The sequence below is a fragment of the Microtus pennsylvanicus genome, chromosome 15 (genome assembly GCF_037038515.1).
Source record: "Microtus pennsylvanicus isolate mMicPen1 chromosome 15, mMicPen1.hap1, whole genome shotgun sequence".
Lineage (NCBI taxonomy): Eukaryota > Metazoa > Chordata > Mammalia > Rodentia > Cricetidae > Microtus > Microtus pennsylvanicus.
Genome location: NC_134593.1, coordinates 29351774 through 29375455, shown reverse-complemented (window position 1 = coordinate 29375455; position 23682 = coordinate 29351774). Strand labels below are relative to the sequence as shown.

The 23682-nt window shown below is 51.1% G+C and overlaps 1 protein-coding gene across 3 annotated transcripts in view; it reads right to left on the bottom strand.

Annotated features, from left to right (window-relative positions):
• Positions 1 to 5304: 5304 nt before the first annotated feature.
• Pebp4 (phosphatidylethanolamine binding protein 4) overlaps positions 5305 to 23682 on the bottom strand; it is a 221428-nt gene continuing 203050 nt past the window's right edge. The window contains exons 5-7 of one of the 3 annotated variants that reach the window (XM_075949160.1): positions 18474 to 18519; positions 15864 to 15977; positions 5309 to 5674 (exon numbers count right to left, since the gene is read on the bottom strand). In XM_075949160.1, the coding sequence (XP_075805275.1) occupies positions 5565 to 5674; positions 15864 to 15977; positions 18474 to 18519 (270 nt within the window). In that variant the 3' untranslated portion in view covers positions 5309 to 5564. Of the gene's footprint in view, positions 5675 to 15863; positions 15978 to 18473; positions 18520 to 23682 lie in introns of all 3 variants that reach the window. The other 2 variants (XM_075949159.1, XM_075949161.1) reach the window with 2 other exon arrangements.

The window sequence follows — 23682 nt, the reverse complement described above, 5'->3', positions numbered from 1 at the left end:
GGTTACGGGGTCACCGTAACACAAGGGACTGTGTTAGGGGGTCACAGCGTTAGGAAGGTTGTAGATGCTGCTGTAGATGTTATTTCTGTGTGGAGCCAGGCTTGGAGAGCAGGCTGACAAACTGTACTAGGCCTGTTGTAGCACCAGCCAGGGATGAGCTCTTACTGGCGCTCATAGGTGCCTTGATCTCCACCCTATCTTCTCAGGTCTCCTTTTCCACCCCTATAGACTACAATATGCATGCATTCCAGCGTGCGTGCCCCTCTCTTGTGAGTTTGTCTTCTGACCGCTCTCTTCTGAGACCCAACCCTTGATAGGATTCACAATCGCACAGCTGGGCTAGGGCAACGACTTGGCCTTCCGCACACCGTGGATTTCCCTAGGACACGTGCAAGACTGTCTCTGTTCCTGTGGGTGGGAGGGGGTCTGAGGAAGCAGAGAGCATACAGGCTCGCAGGCTGCTACTCAGGCCCTACAGGAAGTGTGCTTACCTGCTTCCATCATGAGACTGGACGTGAAAGTGGGAACCCAGGGCAACTGGGTCCCTTTTTGATGGCCTCTTGTCTCTTTCCTTTTAACCCATTGCTCCTGATTTAGGATTCTAGTTCTTGATTCTGTGTGTTCCCTTGGTTCCCCTGGAATGAATATAACGGTCCCCCTGCTTCGGTTTTGTCTAGCTTGCATCTGAAATAGATGTTGTCTGTAGGAGACCCCGGGGTCATCAGCTCCCAACATCTGCAAGCTCACTTTTATCCAAGCACCCTACTATGATCTTCCAGCCTCTGTAACTGCATGCACTTGGCTTTTTTTTTTTTCATTCTTAATCATGGAAATGCTCATTCTACTGTATTGTGGGGCTTTCTCCACTGCTTTCCAAAAATAACCATTTTACAGGGTTGTAGAATATGGAGGTGGAGGGGACCTTACAGAGTGATGTATTGGATAGATGAGAAACTGAGGTCAAGAGAGGGTGGCTGACTTGCCCCGGCACACAGAGCAGTGAATGGCAGAGATGAACGGCCCACCAATGGCTCCTTTACAACAGAACATATGCGGCTGTGCCCTTCTCTATTTCATTTTAGTCCTGATTCTTTGCTGGGCTCAGGGTGCACACGCCTGTGTATGTGCGTGTGTGTACAGATACACATCTCATGTGTTTCTTAGCAGTTACTGGGGGGTGGAGGGAGGCGGAGGTAAAAGTTAATTACCAGAAGGAGGAAATGTGTTCTGGAATTGTCTCAGGTACTACTAAGTTGACTAAGGTCCTAGAGGCGGGTGGCTCTACACTCCTTCATTCCTTCAAAGTGGATCAGACACCTGGAGAGGCTGGGGAGTATTCTGAGTGAAGGGTCTTTATCTTTACAGGGAAATACTTGCTAGTTGCTAAGGAACTGGGTGTCTTTCCTGATCCAAGCCTCCCAATGCTTTCTTCGTTTGGGAGGGGGATGCTGGGCTGGGGCTCAAGCTCCTTAGCTAGTTGGCCCTCTCCCCGGGCTGCTGAGGCTCTTATGGCTCTGATAGGAGGTGGCTCCTTGGCCCGAGCCTCATTGCTTGGTTCGGCTGAGCTGGGAAGAGCAGGTGAAGTGGAGGCAGGGAAGAAGAAGAAAACATGTATGTGTTGAAACAGCCTGTGTGCCAGATACTTCATTCCAGTATCTGCCCTGCTATCTCATTTAGTCCATCCTAGAAAGAAATCATTTACTCCCCCCACCCCTTTCGTTGTATTCTTTATTGCATTTGAAACAGAGGTCTGAAACAGGCTGTCCAAGGTCACTGGATTGCCATGTGGCAGATGTCCATGTGAATTTACGTCTTTGGGCTGGGTAGAGGGACTGGGCTTTCTTTCTATTTTGTGGTTACTTGGCCCTAATACCTAGATACACGGCCACCAACACCACCTCCATCAATGCCATCACTACCCTCACTATCATTTCTACAGTTCTTGAGTCCTCCTACGTGGCTTTCCCTCCTTTTCCACTTGTCTACCTTTCTAGAAGTAGCTATCATGCAGGTGTGTGTGTGTGTGTGTGTGTGTGTGTGTGTGTGTGTGTGTGTGTGAATACAGAAGGGAGATCACTTAATTGATGGTGAAGAGGTAAAGTTGTGGCCTCTGACAGGTAGGGAGTGGTGACATGGTCTTTGGCTGTGTCAGCCTCTTTGCCTTGAGTACTCGAGGCCCTAGCTTTCTCCACAAAGGTCCAGGAGGGCTTTTCCCTTTAGCCCAGTCAACCCCCTGACTGAATCAAAGACCCAGACTTTAGTTTATATTGCCCAGAGAGTAAAATTAGAGTTATCTTTCCCTCTGGATACTGTGGTGAGAGGCTTTAAGTGAATACAATATTCTGCCATTTCTTTTTATGGATCAAGAGCATAGGGCTCTGTTTCCTGGTCTATAAAATGAGTCTGCTACTACTACCTGTACTTTTGGGTTGTTGTATCAACTAAATGAGAGAGCAAGTCCGAAGACCGGAGTAGGCGGTGAATCAGGGTGGAATACAGCAGTGTGAATCAGAGTGGGAATATGGCAGTGTGAATTGGGGTGGGAATATGGCAGTGTGAATCAGGGGAGGGAGCACAGAAGATGAAATGTTCCTTGTAAAGTGTTTCGTGTAGTGTATGGTATGCAGCAAGTATTCAGTAGGAACCTCTCATGAGGATGACGACGATCACAGCAATGATGATTTGTTTTTAAAGATGTCAGTTCTCCTTAGTGTGTAAAGGGTCACATTATGTCCCCTCATATATTTCTTGGCAATTTATACGCCTTTGTTTTCCTTTGGAGAAGTTAGTGAAAAGGGGTGCGATGCCCACAGAGTTCTGCAGGTAAAAAGCAGGGTCAAGATTGGGTGTCCCCACAGGTTGCTCTCCTGGACTTCAGGTTTTCCCTCCACCTCTCGGCCTTCCCCTGTGATTCTGGCAGGACTGGCTTTAGCCTAGGGCCTGGGCCAGCTGTGTCTTTTCAGGACCTCAAGAGTAGGGTTCCCTCATGGGGCTGAACTCTGAGCCTAAAACTCTTGGGCAAAAGAAAGGAGGGGTGAAAAGAAGGGAAAGAAAGCAAGATGATAATTTCCTCGAAGGATAAACATCCGATTTTTTTCCCTTACCCCAAAATAAACACGCTAGCCGCAAGGAATTAAAAGCAGAAGAGGGGAGGATGTCTCAATTTGGGGTTGTTCTAGCAAGCCAACCTTCTACTTATCCTAGGCCCGGGCACCAATCGGAGCTGCCAATTACACTCTGCACCTGGCATGGTAAGGGTTATGGAGAGAAGGTTCCAGGGAACATGGAACCCAAAAAGTCCCTTTTGTGGCTGTCTCCCATGACACTGCAAATGGAAACTTCCTTTTGTTTCTTATTTTAGCTCTGCTTACGAGCTCTGCTTGCCTGGTGGGGTAGAGGGAGCGGGAGGTTCCTTTTGCCCTGGGCTGGCATCAGATGTGCCGCTAGGACGTAAGAATTTACTACCATTCTTTTGGGCAGGGATCTAAACCTAGTAATGGGAAGGGGCAGCATCCTCCCGAGTCACAGACTCAGTACCCTGCCCCGCCGCGTTCCTCAGATCCCAGCAATTGACAATTAACTAATGAGTTAAGAGTGTGTTCCACAAGGTGAAGGTTCAGCTGAGGCCCCTCTCCCTTATAGCCATCATGGGGCATGCCTAGCTTCATCCTGTCCCTTTCATCTGGAGATCTCAAAGCTTCTTGCACGTGAGTCACCAGTGCTGCTGTGTCTCGGCCAAGGTCTCCACATCTTATTAAATTTTGGAGGGAGACTGATTGAGGGGGATCTTGAAGGGAGTAGAGAGGACTAGGGTAGGGGTAAAGCAGCTGAGGAGCTATGGTTTCTGCTGCACATGAGAGGAGCAGAGACACATTTCCAGGGGTCCTTGGGCAGCAAAGCCAAGAAACATACAAGAAAATCCAAGGCCCTTGGATGATGAAAACCCTTTCCCCGTGCACACCAAGGAGCTTACTCAGAGATTCTTAAAAGCGGCATCTGATTTCTGTCACCTGTCTCACACATCTGGTTTTGTCACCTGTCTTTCCCCAGCTACTTATCATTGCATAATTTCTTACTGTTTGTGGGGATTCAAAGTCCAAACATGGTTATAAGGGTGGGCCTGGCCTTTGTCTGCCTATCTGGCCAATGTCCTTCTTGCATACTTCATTCCAGCGACTTCATTGGCCCTTTGTTTTCTGGAAGATGCCACACACGTTCCTGACAGCAGCTTGGGGGAAGCTCTAAGGAGCTCTCTGTGCCCCGTCTCTACCCCACATTCCAGTTCCAGCCTCAAACACCACTTCTTTCACAAGGCCTGGCCCTCTTGCGCTCTCGCCGGAAACCAGGCCCCGTTTACAACCTCATGACACTAACAGTTTGCTATAACTTGATTGTTACCATCTGATGATTACACACACACCCCCCCTCCAGATTGCTAAGCTCCACAAGAGTAGCACCTTTCCCTGTCTGCCCTGGATCTAGCATGGAACTCAAATTTCCTAAATGAAGGTTGTTGGCTGTTGGAGCGGGAAAGGTCCATGATCAAAACCCCAGTTTCCACTACCTCTTCTTCCTTCCTCACTGCCATAGCTGGGGAGGTGGGGCTTTAGGGAGGTCACATGATTTGGCCACTCAGGCCCTGGGACCAGGTCTCCTGCCTGTTAGCCTGACTCCCTTGCATTTGTATGGGATCCTCAGACCTAGGGCTAGACACTGGTCCAGCCCTCCTCACTGATTTTCTTTTCTTCTCTCCTTTCCCTCCTATTCCCCTTTCTTCTTCCTCCTCCTCCTTCTGTGTGTGCGTGTTCATGTGGGTGTGTGTGCATACGCCCACGTGTTTGTGCATGAGTGTGAGGTCAGAGGAAAAGCTTAAGCATTGCTGTTCCTCAGGCACAGTCAGCATTTTGTTTAAGACAGGGTCCCTCTCTGTCTCCTCCCCTCTGTTTCTCCCCCTCCCCACCCCCACCACCTGTTTTTTTGAGACAGGTTTTCCTATGTAGCCTTGGCTGGCTTTTCTGGAACTCACTCTGTAGACAAGGCTGTCCTAGAGATTTGCCCACCTCTGCAAATCTCTTGGGATTAAAGAAAAGTATGGGCCACTACTGTCCAACTAAGACAGTCTCTTATTGACCCGGATATTGGCCAAGTAGCCTAGGCTACTGGCTAGTGAGCTCTGGGGAACTTGCTTGCCTCTGATTTCCGTTTTCCCATTACGGAGCTTTTTACGTGGGTTCTGGATATCCCAACACCGTTCCTAATGCTTGCAAGGCAAGCTCTTTATTGACTGAGCCATCTCCTCAGCCCTTCTTCCCTTGTTGATTTTGAAAGGAATGCAGGTTAGGAAGCAAATTGCTAAGCCCTGGGTAACTTTGTTTTTCTTTCCTTTCTTTGTGTATTTTGTTTTTGTTTTTATTTTTATTTTTATTTGGAAGATACCAAGAGGAGATTCTGTCTCCAGACCGTCTGTAGTGAATCACATGACATGGGCACACACCTGGAAGGTAAAGTTCTCAGCTCAGTGGACAGCTCTATCTTTCACTGAACTTGCCTTTGGCCTTGTTCATTCAATAATCCGGTGGTGTAAACTCCCCATCATGTTCAGTCATGAACTGGGTGCATGTTTCGTAATTCTGCAGCCTGTGGTTCTGCAGAAAAGTCTGCAGTCTCCAAGCACCTAGAAAAGGCAGACAGACCACAGAGAGACAGTTAGAGATAACCACAGACTTGAGATGGCTTGACAGGGGGTGCTCAGGTCTGAATGGACAGAGGTAGGTACCCTTGGTCACTGAGCTAGGGAGTACATACTGCCTAAGGAATCTTCTGGGCCCTAGCTTTAGGAGGGTCTGGATGTTTGGAGAGCCCCTAACATGTGACAGATGCCTGCTTGCTAGAGGGTGATGGTGACACGGCTCAGTGAGTTAAAGCTACCTTGGGTTTCCTTCCCAAGGGTCTTTTATTTAATATACATTGCCACCTTCTCACCCCAAGTAGAGAGTGTCAGCAGATGGCTGTTGAACGCCCCACCCCCTCCTCTTGAAGATCTTCTTACTTCTGAATCGGCAGACACATGGATACTGTTTATCACACCCTCTTGCCCTAGCTGTTGGGGCTGAGATTGGCGAGAGCCTATGGCCTTTCTTACAGTGTTCTCCCCTTCAGCCTCAAGCACATGGCTACAAAACAGGGCTCCTCCTTGAGGTGAAGGGAGAAGGGCTGTCCTCAGATCCTCCATGGGGATCAAGTATGGGAGATACGCCCCCTGCCTGGAGCTGGAGAGTCCTACTCACTGCCTAGGCCAGAGGGGGTCTCTTCTGAGGGAGTGTCAACCCAACAAGGTGGACCTCCTGAGACGAGAGTGAAGGGGTCTTGTGTATAGCTCCACAAACGGGTAGGTTTGGACTTCAGATAACAAGTAATTTGCTGTATGCCATCTCCACCTACTTCATGGAGTATACTTCTGCTAATTTTTTTCTTTTCCTGTTTATTTGGATAACTGTGATTCACATGTGCCCCACAGTGTTTGATTCTTTTAGGGTGAGAGGCTCACTCAAGACATCTTTCTTGGGTGGCAGAACCCCAAAGAAGGCCTCGTCCAGAGTACAGACAGGCAGTGGCCAACATGCCATGGTGTGTGGAGGCCAGGTGTCACTGAGATCCAGATGGACAATAGCCTGGAAGTCCCTGCACAGCCTCACCTTAGAGTCATAGGCCATTGGTGGTCCTCAGTTAGAGCCACAACCGCTTTTATAATGAAAATGAGATGAAGTACATACAGGTTTCTTTTCGGCTTACCTCCCCTCCCTCCCAGGTGAGGTTCATGTTTCAAAGATCTTCTGGAGGACCGGAACACTTTTATAATACCAGCTCCCCAAAGCTATGATGATGATAATGCAAACAGTAACGATAAGAGCGCACCCCTGTAGTGTTTCCTAGGAGCCTGGTGTTATCACAGAAGTACATACATCACTTCATGTCACTTCTAACGTGGAGGACTGCGATTATTTCGGCTCACAGATGGGAGGGGGTAGGATGGGGTGCCAGGATGGGGATACAAAGCCTTGCAAGGTTCCTTCAGCCCGACTCAGTAACTGCGTGTTCGACGGAGTCTCAAGGGCTGAAGAGTTAGTGCTCATCTGACTGTCTTGGAAAAGTGGCCGAGATTGCTGCCTGCTGGCTTGGCCCATAGTTAGGTTCTGACTAAACTGGGCAATTCCACGGTGCGGCTTTGTGTCACTGTTCTTTTGTGCACATGGTGCCTGGCAAGAACCCCTGTACCCCAGGGTTGGAAAGAAATTTTGGTAATCTGGCCCTTGGAAAGCACATGCCCGTGTGTCTCTGTGTGCATGGGCATGCATGCCTCCTCGCCCCCCACCAGTGTGCACACGCACGTGTGTGTGTGTGTGTGTGTGTGTGTGTGTGTGTGTGCCAGAGAAGGGATCTTGGGTTAAGTAGTGTGTGGCAGGGATGAGGGGACAAGGTGGCTCTCCTCTTTCCTCACTGAATATGACAGGCAGGAGTCTGGGTGGCAATGAGGGAATTGAAACCCATCACGAGATCAGAGCAAGCTGGTAGAAAGAAATCCCCTATGTCCCCGAGAGAGGCCTGGCTCCCCTCATGAGGAGCTGTCTTTTGTATGAGCTCAGAGTGTCCTGTGGTAGTTAGGTCCCTTGTGACCATATTTGTAGCAACCCTGTGGCTCTCAGCAGCTTGGGCAGCAGCTCCGCAAAGCCAGGACCTGGGCCAGTCTCCTGCTGTCTCTTCCTTTGGCTCAGCAGGGACCCCTTGCACACCCCCACTTGTTTCCTGCCACAGAGGACTGGAGGAACTGACCCAGAGCAAGCTCTAGAAGGAAGAGGGGTGAGTCAGGCCCTCGGGGGCATGTGGAGAGAAATGGAGAGCTGTGGCTTCTGTGGTCACTGCTCAGAGGAAAGCCCCTTCCTGTAGGGCACTGCTCTGTCTCGGAGCTGCAGGAAGAGGGCGGGGCCACTACCCTGGTAGCCCTCAGGATTCTTCTAGGGACGGGGCAGGGTGGAGAGTGCGGCCTCTGGTGTTTACATCCTGAGCTGCCTGGAGGGAAGCGCTCAGAGGCTGGTTGGTACTCCTGCTGCAGAGCCACACAGATCACCTGCAGTTTGGTCTCTGCACAACCCTAGGGCAACTCCTTTCATCCCACAGAAGCGGCTGTAGCAGCTTTGTGGAGAGGCCACTGCTTCTGCTAAGAGCTGATGGAGAAGGGGTTGGCCAAGGTGCTGATGTTAACTTGGTTGTGGAAGGGGCCTGGGGGGCAGGCAGGACAGGGAGCACGAGGAACGCCTATCTAAAGCCTAGAGGAATCTGAGCCACACTCGATGCCTGACCCCCCACACTAGACATCAAGGTTAGGATAGTTGAAGGATCCTCCCTTTAGCATCCAGGAGAGGGACTAGTCCTCTGAGTTTCACTCCCAGGGAATGCCATGGCTTGCAGGTTTGGAATGGCCTTGGTGGTAGATGTCGAGGGTCACTTTCTCCATTCTGGATCCTGGAACTCTGCAGCAGGCTTTTGCAGTTTGGAAGTGGCAGCTGCGCATGCGCGTATATCATCCGCAGGCTTCAGGGGAATAAGATGAGCAGTTCATCTCCTAGAGTTTGTCCACCCCGAGTGAAGAGAATCTCAGTGCTTGCCCCATTTATGTAACACAGGCAGGGCCTCCCTGGGCCTCTCCCAGGCATAGGTGGTGAGAGCTGCTTCATCTCTTTCTCTAGCTTCATTCCTGACCTCAGTGAATTTCTTTGGTCACCTCATGAACATTGCATTAAATCAGCCTTGGTCAAGGAGGCCTTGTCCAGTAGCACAGCTTTGTAGCCGACTCCTGACTGATGCTCACCGACCCTGCAGCAAGCCCACTCTCGGATTTCCAGCCATCATAGGTCGGTGCTCAACAGCCATCTGCTATGGTGAGATACAGTTCTCATCTGACTTTCCATTTGGTCCTTTCAGCTTTGGGATGTGGGGTTAGGAGGCTGAGGGAGGCAGCTCCCACTCAGGTAAGGCAGAGAATGAAAGACCAGGTTCTTAGCTGTTGACTTTGGCCTCCTGTTCCGGTCAGTTCATACAGGGACCTAGACACCTGGCTCTTAGCTGCCCGCCGAGTCCCAAGGCAAGCAACTTGTATCTAACCAAGGTGTCTAGCCCCTTTCCTGGCCTTGGCCTTGCTCTATCTACTCTCCCTTTTGGGACAGCAGGGGATGGGGGCTCTGAAGAAAACAACACAAATTCAAGTCCAACCTAATAACTACCCTATGGAGAGCCTGGCTCAGGTCTGTAATTTGTTTGGCTCGCCAGGGCTGGATGCAGCGCTAGAAGTGCTGATGTCTTCCACAGAGATTAATGATGTCCTGGCGGTGGTAGGCGGGAGGCCTGAACCTTTTATTTTTTGTGCCATTAAATGACATCCAGAGACTTTTGCCCAGGATCTGAAAAGCCCTCGTTCCATCACATCCAATTACTTCTGGAGAAGTATATTTGCTGAGTGGCTGATCCCGCTGGCTTGAGAGGCTTAGGGATAGAGGGACCACTGGGACCTGAGACTTTGGTCCATATGGACAGGAGGGAGGCCGGGCAGGGCCCATTGCGGCAAGGAGCTGTCTCTAAACTCTGTAGAAGAGAACCCAGGAGATCTGGAGAATGAGGGGATTTCTCATCGTTCAGCCAGGGGGCACTGGGGCCTCTTTCCATCTTGTAGCCAAGGATAGTGATGGAGAAGGGAGCGAGATGAAGGAATTCAGTGGCCAGGTTAGCCCTCACCAGTTTCTGTATTTGGTGGTAGCAATGGCTGGCTGGAATTTGGGAGTTATCCGTGGGTTCTCCATGATCTACGTGTCCTCTTTTGCTTTGAATGGACAATGTTTAGGCTGATTAGCACACATTGTTTCTCCAAGGGATCCACCTTGGGCCTACAGAAATTTCAGGGAGTTCCTGGACAGGGTGCCTGATTGTGTTCTGCCTAGGATGTTCCCAGCTGGGTGCCTGCCAGGATCCCAGAGGTACCGAGCTCTGCCAGGTGGGTGGTGACCTACAGAGGCAAAAGAGAGCTGTCTGCCACACAAGCCCACAGCGGGATGGGATCAGGGGCTAGGCCCTGGGGGATTCTGGGGCCAGGCCAGGTGAACCGCTGTGGGAGGTCATGGGGGGGTTGGGTTGAGCTGTTTTGTAGTGGGTCTGCGGGCATGTGTGTGTTTGTGTCTGTCTGTGTGTATGTGCTGGAGGGTAATAGTTTGAAGGTGGGGCTGTTCTCCAGATATGACCTCCCTTTTTTCTTGAGCCTCTTCCCTTCATACTCCCCAACTTCCTCTGAGCTTTAGCTTTTGCCTACAGGCAAAATGGGGTCCCTCCTAGCCTTGAGTACCACCACCGCCTTTGCTTTGGGGCTCTGTTGCCTTAAGGCCCGTGGCCCTACCATGGCCCTGTCTCATTCATGCAGAGAGCTCCACAGGTGTTCAGACCCATAAAGCAAGACTTAGGAGCCATTGTATGGCAGGCCCATGCCTGTTCCTCCTCGTTGACCCTGGAATCCAGATGCCTGTGTGCTGGGGAGTTCTTTACAGCTGTGCAGCTTCAGACCATAACCATTCCCGCTTGCCGTTTTCATCCCATTTTGCAACAGGTGAGCTTTCCCACCGAAGGTCCCTGGGGTGGTAACTCTCACAGCGGCCCCATCCTGGACTTGTGGCCTTTGAGTGATTTCTGGAGCACGTGGTGGCATGCCATCTGTCATATCATAGAACATAGATCTTGAGACCCCCAGATATACCACAAATCCCAGCCAGGTGTTGCTACTACCAAATGACTGCCAAGTCCTTCTATGTTCCCCCACACACGAGGACTTGTGTGGCTTGTGACAACTGAGGGCCAGTGGCTTAGATGCAGTGTAGTGAAGACTATAGCTCTTTAGGAGTTTGACGCTTAGTCAAAGGCAAGAAGGTCATTTTGTGTAAGATGACCCCCTTTGGGGCTCAGGACAAGATACAGTTACTTCCTGTGTGTCCCTACACCCATGCCCCAAAGTCTGGTGATCTGGAGGGGAGAGCGCGGTGTTGAGTGTGTTGGTGCCAGTGTCAAGAGCCATCTGCCAGGAGAAGGTTGGCCCGCTGTTACTGTGGATCTTTTATCGTGGACTTCAATTCTCCTCAGCCGTTCAGGGGATGTCAGCCACTATCCTGCCTCCTGACATGGTGGGGCAAAGGAAAATGTCACAGAAGACAGGGCAGCTGGCAGAGAGGGCAGCCTGCTGACCTGGGGTTGGATGGGGCGGATGTGGATGTAGAGGTTGTCATTTGAGGGCATAAGTACTCATAGAGACGCTGCCTCCTCAGGTGTTGAAGGACGTTGACAGGGTGTGTATGTGGACATGGAGGTGTGAGAACGTGCAGATATGTGTGCGAATGGTTTGCAAATGTGTATATGTGGGTGTGTCACACGCACACACACAGAGGCACACATGCGTGCACGCACGGTGACTTGGAGGCCACAGTAGGATGATCAAAGGAAGGACCTCTTCTCTCAAGGAATCTCTAGTGTCATGATGGAAGCAGGATGGATGTGAGCAGAGCCGTATTCACTAACTCTGAAGAGACCCAGGCGGATGCTTGGGCACAACAGAGCACTAGGAGAGCCGACATAGTGAGGGCACCCTGGCAGGAGAGTGGAGGCAAGGCTCAGCTGAGAGGAGACAGCCCTGGATTACTCTGGGGCATGCCGGGGAACAGTCCAGGTAGGGGGAGGGGAGCTGGCCCATCTAGATTGGTAAACAGGGATGGGTAACATGTGGGGCTCCTAGGAATCTGTGTGTTGTGGGGCGTGGGGTTGGTGAGGGGACTGCCATGGGATCAGTTGGCTCCTTTAGTATATGGAAGTGGCTAAGGCTGCTGCTATGGAAAAGTGTGTGGGGAGACCATGGAGAACCACAGATCAGCCGAGGCTATGTTTAGGGTGCGTGCGTGTGTGGGTAGATATGTAGGACGGGATAGTCCACTGGGATGCAGAGAGTGAAAGTCCATTACATCCTTGGCTAGAGTCGCCTTGAGCTCCAAGTCAGGGCAACGCGTGTCCTTTGGGATGATGTCAGTGAAAAATGACCTGCCCTTGTCAGTACCTTCTTCAAAGTGTTCTGTGTGCTCCAGTTCTCGGGCTATACCAGGGCGACACACACATCCAAGGGAAGCGAGACTGACAGCTCTCTTTTGTCCTGTCGGCACTGGGCACAATTTTGTGCACAGCTCAGCATGAGGCATTGTCCTGGGAGTGCGGAGGGCACTGGGCAGTCATGGCAAGAGAGGATGGGCCGTGGCACAGGACTGGCATCACGATATCACAGAACTTCCTAAGCAGATCAGGTACCTCGAGCCCCTCTAGATCCTCCCTGTGGAAACCTCACTTAGAAATGTCTGGAGTTGCCCCCTTCACTCCAGTCTGGTCAACACTCCCATTTGTGTGGCAGAACTCAGGCGAGAAGAGTACAGGAAATCAGGATTTCCAGGTCATTCCACTGTGGGATAATCCATTCCATTTCGATGAGATAGGAATCGAGGTGTAGGGTGCGAGGTGCAAGGTCACACAGTAATTGAGAGAGCTTAAGTGTTGCGATGTCCTTATTCTCTGAGGACATGTATTTGTCCTGAGTCACTGGACAGAGCGGAATCCTGAGAAGGGTTTCACCCTCTTCGCCTTGAGCAATGCCACTTGCCACTTGTTACTAGTCATGGCAGGTTCAGTGGCAACCCATTGCCACATTCAGCCTGTCACAAATGAGTCCCCAAGAGGACCAGGCCCTGAGTAGGAATAGAACACAATTGGCTCTACTTTGATATATTTATTTTTTAAGTGAACTGTCCCCGGCTTCACACTGGGGACCTTTCGGTTACTTGGGTTTCAAAACGGCTTTGCAAACGTTTCTTCTAGTTGTCTAGCTCATCGACTCAGCCAGCTGTCTTCTTAGATGTCCCTTTGCCTAACTCCTAGAGCTAGCTTTACCTTTCCCCTTCAGCCTCTAGAAGCTGTCCCTGCCTGTTCACTCTGCGAGGGGCGGGGGCACACACAGCATCTGCTTCTAGCCTACCTACCTTTCTCATGGCTCTAGTCCTATGGACAGAAAATGAGATCAAGGCAAGCCCTGGGGCTTGTGTTCATTGGCAGGGCCCTATGCCCTGACCTGAGTGTTGGTTTTGCCTAGGGCTCTGTGAGTTCCTAAGCACTGTCAGGTAGTGCAGAGTGTACCGGGCTCTCAACACTCTAAGTTACGCAAGGACCACAAACAGTTTCTGCTTTTGCAATCGCCCTGGGTCCATCTCTGCTGGCCTCTTACTGCCTCATGTCTTCATACCTCTGGTGGTCTCTTGCCCCTCTCTCTGATGATTCGGATTGCTTGTTTCTAAAGAGCCACTTTCGTGTGCTTCCTCTCCCACAAACAATCTCCACTGACTTCTTGGGATTTGCCCACGAACGCCACATTTCTGGTGGACATTTCCTCTGTTTCTTTAATTAATTAATTAATTAATTAATTAGGTTTTCTAAGACAAGTCTTCTCTGTGTAACAGCCCTGGTTGTCCTGGTACCTGCTTTGTAGACCAGGCTGGCCTCGAACTCACAAATCCACCTGCCTTTGCCTCCCAGCTTGCTTCCTATTTTCTCACTTGAAAACCACTACAACAACAAATGGCCAACTTTGCATCTTTGGTTTCCACGACCACGAGCTCTGTCTTCCCTCACTCAAGAGTTCAGATCTTCTGCAGGGCCCAATCTATACTCCACTCCTCCATGAAGCCCCAGGGCAAGATGTTGGTAGGTTGGATGTTGGTAGCACCTCTGAGCACCTCATCTTTTTGGAGAGGAAACTGAGGCCCTGAGAGGATTATTACCAGTTAGAAAGTAGAAGCAAGGCTTCCTCACCCCACAGCGAAACACCTTTGTCCTCTACCTGGGAGAAGAGGGGTGCTGTTCTGTAGAGAAAGAGACCCCGGGAAGGGACGAGACCAACCCCCAGTCCACATGGTATTATTGTGTCCCCAGAGTCAGAACAACGCAATTAAGGACTTAATTATAAGCCGTTCTGCGCTGTTATTTAATCAGTTCCAAACCAGACTGTCAGCTCCTTGAGGGCAGGGAAAATCCTGTGGGCTTTGGGACTGTTTTCTTTTGGCACAAGGCTAGGCACATGAAAGGTACCTGCATGGTAGGACCAGAACCTTTGGTAGCCATGAAAACTACAGGAGCCTTATTCTGCTCAGATGCACGCGAGGAGCTGAGTGTGTGTAAGGAATTCTGATTCAGGTAAAGATCCAGAGCGATTAACAGTGCTTTCAGCCTCATAGATATGCCGTTTTCTGGCCTTGCTGTCTGTCCTAGGAGGCAGTCTCTGCCGAGCACTTGAGTCACTGCGTTTCACGGATGTTAGGCTAAGTCCTATCTCTGGTGCCTTGTCTCAGCAGAGCAAGGCAACGGCTTGGGCACACACTGCCCCCTCCCCTCCTGCCCCCGTTGCCGCTGTTCTTCCATCCTGTTGAGCCTGTTCAGAGCATTTTCCTGGTTAAGGCACTGGTGTTGGGCTCCTGGAGTCTAAGGTAGCGTGCTGAGGCACTGCCTTACCCTACAAGAATTGCACAGAATGAGTGGGAAGTGTGCAGAGGGCGTTAGCTCCTGGCACCTTGCAGCTACAGAACCTTGGTGGCTTCCTACCATTTTGGTAAGATGGGTACCCAGGAGGCTGGGGAAAACACGGGACTTCTTTTGGTCTGGTCAAGACATGTTTTGTTTTTTTTCCTTTCTTCCTGCTTGGTACCCAGATTTAAAAGTGTGTCCTTGACAGAGCTGTTTAAACAGACCCACATGTTGGCAAGGGGCTGGAGGCACCTAGGAGGGTTCATGGGTGGAAAAGTGGTACCGTCTTGGCTCCAGGGGCCGAGTCCTTTGTGATTGATGGCCCCTGCTCGGCACACATCTAAAAGGCTCCACCAGCATGCCAGTCCCATTCTGGGCTTCAGCTCCTACCTCTGGAGCCTCAGGCACAGGGTATGGGACAATACCTGTGCTGGTTTCCCAGTGGGTGGAAGTTAGTTGGGGTCACTGGGGGAGAGGAAATGGCTGCCCACGTCTGCCTTCCCACTCATCTTTGTACAGCCTGAGCCCTTTGTGTTTATGATTCTTACACTGTCCCCTGTGGCTTCTGCAGGACCTTCCCTCTTCCGAAACCTGGTAGGTGACAGAGTACACAGCGATCGCTGTATTACCCATTTCTCGAGGAGAAATCTGAGGCTTACAAGCGAGCTCCCCGCAGTCTGTCCAGGAAGCTTCTGAGCCCCATTGGCATGATGACTGAGGCCAAACAGGCAGGTTAGCCACAGGAAGGCTATGGAAATGTGTCCTCTCCTGGGTCTGAGGAGAATTGCTCAGAGAAGTTGAGGAAGGGGCGTGGCTGGGGACATCTTTTGCCCCATCACTGAGATGGTAAGGCAGACCAGGCAATTAACCACTAATGAAGACAGACCAGCAGGGTGGCATTCCAGGGTACTCTTGCCCAGATTGGCCTCAATTATAGGGCACAATTATCTGCTGAGGTGTTGTAGGGTAGTTGCCCATACATGCCATGTCAAGTTTTGGGGGGCGCTCCTTGGCTGATGTGTTTACTTCTGGGAGACCACATCTGAAGTCAACACCTCCTTTAGGACATTCATACCAATCAATTCACCCCTAAGACATACTGCCCTTTGACCCCCCCCCCAGCCTTCAAGGCTCTTGGGTGGAAGTGGGAGTTCAGGATAAAGATCCCCAACTTTAGTTTTGTCCCAGAATCCAACCTAGCTTTGGTGCGAAGGTGCAGATGGGCTCACCTCGGTTTCTGTTCTCTTTGGCGGGGATGGAGATGGCCCTGTCTCCCTGAAGATAGACGAAGAACTGATAGCGGTGCAAGCCAGTGGTTGGTGGTGGGGTAGGAGGCTGGTAGTCTATAGGGAAGAGGACCAGAGATACAGGTGGATGCACCATCATGCCACACAGGGTGGAGTTCCCGCTTACAGCACCGCCTGGATGCTTTAAAGAAGAATCATCTGTGTTGTTCCATCCCTGGCGACCTTCCTAGGGTCACCCAAATGAAGTTACACCTATTGTGCCCCTCCCTCCCCCGTTAGAACTTATGCTTGGTGGGATCTCCCCTTCAGTGTGTTTAAGGTCTCTGTTTGGGATAGGTAGGTGTGCTGTTATTGGTAGTGGGACTTCAGATTAGCATGAAGGATTGAGACTCCCAGGCCATTCTGTGCCAGTGGATGGGGAGTTGGTGGTATCTTGTTTTTGTTTTAGTCTATCCTGATGGATTTCCTGCCTCAAGAGAAACCCATCTTCCCCATGAATGTGTCTGGCAGTGTGTTTTGATTACACGTTTTTTTTCCCTAGCATTTCCTTATGAAATCAATCCCTGAAGAAGCCAGTTTCTTGGCTGGTTTGGGAGGATCTGGAAGTGATTCCCAGGATGGGTGGGACTGAGCTCAACAGGGCTGCTCATAGGCATTGCAGAAGCTGGGATGAAGGTCCCCTCCCTTCCACTCTCCCTCTCGGAGGTTGGATGTTTTGGGGGAGAGGTAAGAGTTTAGGGTGACGCTATCCCTCCTCTTTTGCTTATGCAGAACAGGGGACTTGGTTGGCCTGGCCTAGACCTTCTAAGCTGGAACTCCTTCCAAGGCTGCTTTGCCCCTCCTCAACTTCTTCTCCCCTTTTCCCTTTCCAAAGAGGGTATAAAAGCTGGAGCCAAGAATCTTCCTGGGTTGGGGATGGGGGGGAGGGAAGGCATGGTTGCAAGGGGACACTGGTGGGTGGGAACACTAGTTCTTCATGGCCTCCCTCTTCCCCCTTTCCTCTCTTAGCCATGAAACAAAAGAGGGACTGACTGTTTGGAACTGTTGGAAGCATTTCTCATAGTATACTTCCGGCCACGGGGCCACCAGCATACCAAGAGCCAGGGGATTTCCTAACTGTTCATCTTTCCCGTTGCAGATCAGATTGTGCGCATACGTGTGTGTGTGTGTGTGTGTGTGTGTGTGTGTGTGTGTGTGTGTGTGCTGAAGGAAGAGAGCAGGGTGTGTCAAGAGCTGTGTTGTTGTGTTCATTTGTATGGTTCAGGGTCAGATCAGATTGTGAGTATACGTGTGTGTGTGTGCTGAAGGAAGAGAGCAGGGTGTGCTGAGAGCTGTGTTCATTTGTGTGGTTCAGGGTTTACAAGGGGGCAGGTGGTGGCATCCCAATGCTCTGAGGCTGCTTTGAAACTTTGGAATTTGGGTAAATGGAAATTCCTCTCAAACACTTCTAGGGTTACAAAAGACTTCTGAGTACGGGGAGTAGAAAATGGCTGTCACTTGATGCACACACGGGTGTGTGGAAGGCAGGTGTAATGGGTGTCTTCTGGCCAGGCTGGTGGACTCAGGGGTTACTAGGCCCTTGAGGAGGGTATATTCCTCATGACCAAAGACAGGTGGGCTAAAATTCTGCATGGACAAACCTGAAATTAGAATTACGGGTTTACTCTCAAGGGAGATGGGGACTTACCCTTACCCCTCTTACTAGGGCTTTCCTGAAGAAACCTTCCCCATTCAAAACCTCCAGAAGTAAAGATTTGAGAGTGGGTTCCCCACATGTTGGCTAGGTATATAAATGACAACTTCCTTCCACCCAGGCCTTGGTTAGGTCCATGTTTATCAGGAGATTGAGATTTTGAGAAGTGAGCCTGGGTCCCCAGGAAGTGAAGCTGGAATTGGCCCACACGATGCCTGCTCATGCTGCTTCATGGATTGTGTGGGACCATTTGTCTTTTAGTCTCTTGTCTGTGGCCGACTCACCCCCTGAGTATCCCCTTTAAATAGCATCTAAGGGACATCTAGAGGGTGGGGACCTCAGAAGGAAGGGGACTGGGAAATTTTGTCGTGAGTGTCCTCCCACCATCTAGACCCTTGGCTGGCTTCTTGCCTTTCTAGCTTCATGATAAAGGGGAGCCGCCCTCCACCCCCAGCTCCTGCTCCAGTCTGAGCTTCTTTAAAAGTAGACCTTGGGGCTGGTGATATGACTCAGTTGGTAGACAACTTGCCTAGCAGGCTTGAAGCCCTGGGTTCCACCACTGGCATGGCAGAAACCGAGCATGGTGGTATATGCCTACAATCCCAGAATTCAGGAGATAGAGGCAGGAGGATGAGAAGTTCAAGATAATTCTTGAGTGATGTTGAATTTGAGGCCATCTTGAGATACATGAGACCCTGACTCAAAAACAAAACAAAAAACAACCTCCCCTGTTCCCCCCCAACTCCCCCCTCCAATCCAATTAACCTGGATATCAGTGACCTAGACTGCAGGTAACCTCTGTAGCTGGTATTTGTACATTGTGAATTAGCGTCACGGTTGCTCTTAGGACTGTCATTAATGCCCTGGTTGGAGAAAGGAGGCTGGAGGGATCCACTCACCTGTTATCACATTGCCCCGAATATTCCCAGCTTTTAGGTCAGCACCCTGGAAGGAGAGACGGAAATACTGTGGATTACTTCCTGGGCAGTGATGGCAAAAGCTGACCCTTGCCATGCTCCAGCACCCCCCACCCCTACACTGTCCTTAGCAGCTGACTTTTCTCTGGAAGCAGGATGGAGGAGGGGTGTGCTGTTTCTGCGAGAGGATTTTGGGAGGTGGACTGCTTGACTAGACTTAGCTGCAGCTCCTCCGGGCAGTCCTTTTGGCCTCAGTTTCTCCCCGCTTCTCTCTGCCCTCCTTCCTTCCAAACTCAGTGTCTGTGGGATAATGAGTTGCTCCCGGAGGCGGGTGCTAATTATTGTTTTTGCAGGACTGGTGGATGCTTAGATGAAAGAGACTGGAGCCAGGCCCCTGGGTCTGTGCCACAGCTCTGGGGCCCCAGGCCATGCCAGGGAGCCCCCAGGGCCCTAGGTGTGGGGTTTTTATAGCCGTAATGATGGTGATTAGCGTGGTTCTTAATTGATTCTGCCAACACCTAACTGTGCCCTGTCCCCCTTTCCACCCAGTCCTTCCTGGGGCAGTCTATGCCTCTTAGTCCCTGAAAGTGGAGGCAGGGTGGAAGAGTGGTGGGGGAGAGGGAGGCTGGGGGAGGTGAGGACTGTACCGCGGTTAGCTGATTGGTCATTCTAGGATCTAGGCAGATTGCTGATGGGGGTTGGGCAGGGATCTGACCTCTTTCTGCTTTAGGCTATGTTTGCCCACTGCTCACTGTGGGTCTCCTTGCCTGTGTTCCTTCTCTAGGTTCCACTAGGTCTAGGTCATTTTCAGTGGGGTGAAGGGGCAGGAGGCTAGAAGGGCAGAATCTTACACTGTAAGTCTGCTGCATCTCATTTTCTGGATCCTCTTTCTTCCCTTCCTTCCCTCCCCCTCCGTCTACCCACCCTTGGTCCTGCAGCCTCAGATGTGCCTGGGTAGCCCTCAAATCCAGGCCCTCGCACTGATGCCCACTGTAGCCTGCCTGGCACTTCTTTCAGTGCAGTCTCTTAGTTCCTCTGCTCTGGGGCCTGGCACTTGTCTGGGGCTGGCATCAGACCCAGATGTGACCAGAAGCTGAGATGCCGAGGCAGAGGATGGAGGTGTGGAGCCCAGAGGCTTCTCTCCTCAATGTCTGTCCCTTCCAGAAGGGGAGGTCAAGACCCAAAGGAAGCCGAGAAGCAGTCTCCCAAAATAGCTCGCTCGACTACCCCAGCAAACTGGGGAGGAGGCAGGGAAGCCCCGTCCAGCAGCCCTGCTCTCTCTTCTCTGGCCTCCGCCTTATTCCTCTCCAAGGCAGCCCGCCAGTGGTTTGTTTAAACCAAACAATAGCAACCTGGCCGGCTGTTTCTTTTCAATTCCCCATGGGCTTGGGTACCACCCAGAGCAATAAACGGGTTTCTCTCCTCCAGGGAGGGCAGGGAAGCAGTGAGGGTGGAGGCTGAGACATATGATCTGGGTCAGGGCATTGCTGTTGTGGAATCAGAGCTGGGCCCATGTGGAAAGTCTGACTTGAAGCCCTGCTCAGACCTTGGGAATATCTTCTCACTCACCAGGGCCGCTTGGCAAAGGCTGGACGCAAACCCTTGGGTTGGGCTTCCGGCATCATGCCCTCTGCCCTTCTTCCCTGCCTCCTCTGTTACCTCTCTGCACCTGTGTTTGACTTGGGTGCTCGGGACAGTTAAAGCCACTTGGGGTGGCCAAAGCTGGTCCTACAGGCAGATGCTACTCTTGCTGGCAGGAAGGGTAGGACATGAAGGCTGTGGATCCATATGCAGTGAGTGGACTCACACTGGTCCGATAACCCCTCCTCAGGTTAGTTCCGGAGGGGCTGAAATTCCTACTATGGGATCAACATCAGTAAAGGAGTCAAACTCTAAAAGCTGAGGAAATTGGGAGCCCAGAGAGGCTAAACAAATTGTCCCAAGCTATTTGAGTGGGAGAGCTCTAGAATGCTGAGCAAGCGAGGGACCCTGGGACTCCCGAGACTGACTGATCAATGGCTCAGGCCTTTTAGCCCATATTATTGCCTTGTGCCTTTTCATGACGTCTAGACAGCCCCATTGCTCCACTGGTAAGCATAGTTTTCAGTTATCCCTTAGCAAATACACAGGCATTGGATGAGGGTGTGGCTCAATAGAATGGGGTGTTTAGCATGTGTGGAGTGTTGGGCTTAATATTCAGTACTAACCCAAATCAGACCGAACTAATATGTATCTAGAGGCCTGGGGCTAAAATATCTTGATAGGAAATCATATCTGGCCTGGAAAGCTGGGACACTGGAGGATGGTCCAGACTCCAGACTCTGTAGTAGAACCTGAGTAGGATGTTGAGAAATGCCAGGGCTGCCCTAGAGGCCAGGCCAAGAAGGAACCCTGATGGGGCTGAGTAGGGACCTGGTGTTGGAGGGGCACAGACACCACTCTGGCACTTTTGAAGAGTGCCTGCGAGAGATCAGGGACCACTGAGAGCGCCCAGCCCCCTAACCCCTGAAACCTTTAGCCTCTCCTGCTGCCCTCAACCTGCTGTCTCCAACCTGCTCTGGAAGACTCCAAGTGTTGCTCGTCTTCTTCGAGACCCAGCAAACCCAGCCCAAACCTCCTTTTCCCTTTTGTATCTGAAGCCAGGTTGAAATTTTCAAAAAGAACTTTTCTAAATGGCCAGTTTAAAAAAGTAAATAATTATAGAAATTACAAACACTGTAGATGCAGTTGGATTTCTGACACCCAGGAACACCGAGAAGCCAAGGATGAGTTTTTTAAAGAGTGGCAGGACTGGGGTCTTTTTAGGCATGTTCATGCCGTGTACTTGGGAGGACGATAGGGAGCCCTCGTAAGTGTCAAGGACAGATGGCAACAGATGGAAGCATCTTATTCTCACAACTTCTTTCCATTCCTCCTTTTCTGGGGAGGGGGAATCTGTGGTCGCAGGAGGTGTGGGAAACTGCTCTGCAGGGAAGACCCTATGTGTGCAGGATGTAAGAGTAGCACTTGCTCTTGTTTCTTAGAAGTTGGTCCAGTGTGCCTGTGCATGTGTGCTCATACATGCTGATGGGAATGCATCCATGTATGTGTGTATGCAATACAGTGCTGGGTACACCCGTGACTGCCTGGCATCGGAATTCATGTAAGTTATCGTAGGGACAGAGTCCAAGGCTGTGTGCATGCTAGGCAAGCACTCTACTGCTGGACAACACCCCCAGCTCCAGCACAAAGATTCTAATTACACAGAAGGATCTGGACTCTGGGAGCATGTAGGTTTCTCTGCATTGGTAGACGTGAGATTTCCTTTTGTTAGCTCCTCTCTCAGTATCTGCTATACCTTTGTTGAGCTAGCTTGGAGATACTTGGGGAAAGCTGGGGCTTGACTGAGAGTCACAGGAACCAAGAAAACCTAAAACATCTTAAAATTCTTCTGGCTGATTTGTCTTAGGTTAAGTCAAAGCATGGTGTTGGAAGCTGCTGGTGGTGGTGGTGGTGGTGGTGTGTGTGTGTGTGTGTGTGTCTGTCCGGCTGTCTGTCTGTCTGCCTGCCTGCCTATCTCTAGCCACTGTTGACTCATGTTCTGATTTTCCAGGGCACTATTCTGTTGTCTGATCTCAGCACACTCCCTGCATGGGAAGATGGAGGCAGTAGATCATGCAGCCAGACAGAAAATAGAGGGGTCCCGGCCTCTCCAGGGCAGGGGCTGTATCCCACCATCATTGTTCTCCTGGGATGTCTTGCACACAGTGGGCTGGGATGTTGCTCCCCTTATCTTTGCTACCCAGTCAGTTCTACTTCTCCTCTATACCCTTTGTTTCCTCTCCTTATGGGGACACTTGTGTGCTGTTCTACCCAAGGCCTCTCGCTTCCCCTGCTCAGAAAGTTCACCAGATGAAGGCTTAGGCTCTTGATTTGGTTCATGAATCTCTGGTGGGTGGGGGAAGGGGCCCTGGCTGTTGCTGGTTTCAGTGGAGTTGCTGGTCTGCTGGCCTCCTTCTGCTGTAATTGCTTACAGGCAACAAGCCACCCGGGGATGGGGGGCAGTGGTGGTGGGGGTTCAGAACTCCAGGTCCTCTGGCTACCTGACCTTCAGGTGGAGGATCAGGGCACAGTTCCTCTAGCACTCAGGAGATGATTTAATCTCTTCATCCACCTCTTCCCGTTTCCATGGAGGATTCAATCACTTCTGCCTGAGTGGGGATTCCCTCTGGCGAAGGGGGGAAGTTCTGCGTTTTGATTTCAGGGAGAACGGAGGGCATCAAATCAGCCCTGAATTTGCAAGGCAAGGCACAAGGAGATGGGGGGAGGGTGGTAGGTGAAATGAGCAACATAGTCCTTGGGTAGAAAATGCAAAGACAAACACCCCAAACAAAACAAAACTAAACAACAACAACAACAAAAAGAATCTAGAAACATGGACCCCGTGACACTGGCACAGAATGAGAAAGCTCCTTGCTGTTTCGCACAGCTGCCTGCAAGCTGCCAAGTGGCAAAGGAGCCAGGGAAAGGCACAACACTGGAAAGTGCTACCCAGCAATCTGTGTATTCTGCAATTAACAAGGGCTAAGTGAGTGGAAGGCACTGACAGCTCCCAGGCTCTGAGATCCCCAGGGGCTGTGACTGCCAGGCCACCAAATGCCAGCCTGGAGGAGACCCAGCTCTGGAGATGGTGCCTACTCTAAGGGGAAAGCTCCCAGTCAATTAATCCTGTGGCCTGCTCTTGCCCTGGGGCTTGGTCACTGGGGCAAGTGGAAGGAAGCTCACGGGAAGACGGAGGCACACAGATCTGAGGCCTCCTGTCAGCTGAGTGCTTCTGGACCCCAGGGTGTAAGGCGGCCAATTATTTTGCACGCTTGTTTCCTTCAACATATGTCAAGATCAAAGACTTGTCAGGTCATGTCCCTGTGCCCTCATGGGCGGTAGAGATAGCATGGTGAATACTGGTGAACAGAGCAACAGGTGGGCAGCAGAGCCTGGTACCTTGATACCAATTGACAGCAGGATCCCTGGGTTTGGATTCTGAGCTCGGCTTCAAATCTAGGTCTCCAGATACCATAGTGAGGTGTAGCTGAAGAGGAATGATTTAACTCTTCAAGGAAGTCGTGGCTCAGGATGGGAGGAACATCGCTCAAAGCTTAACCACTCTGTATCCTGCGTTAATAGGCACATTTCCCGAGGCCAAGGTCAAGGG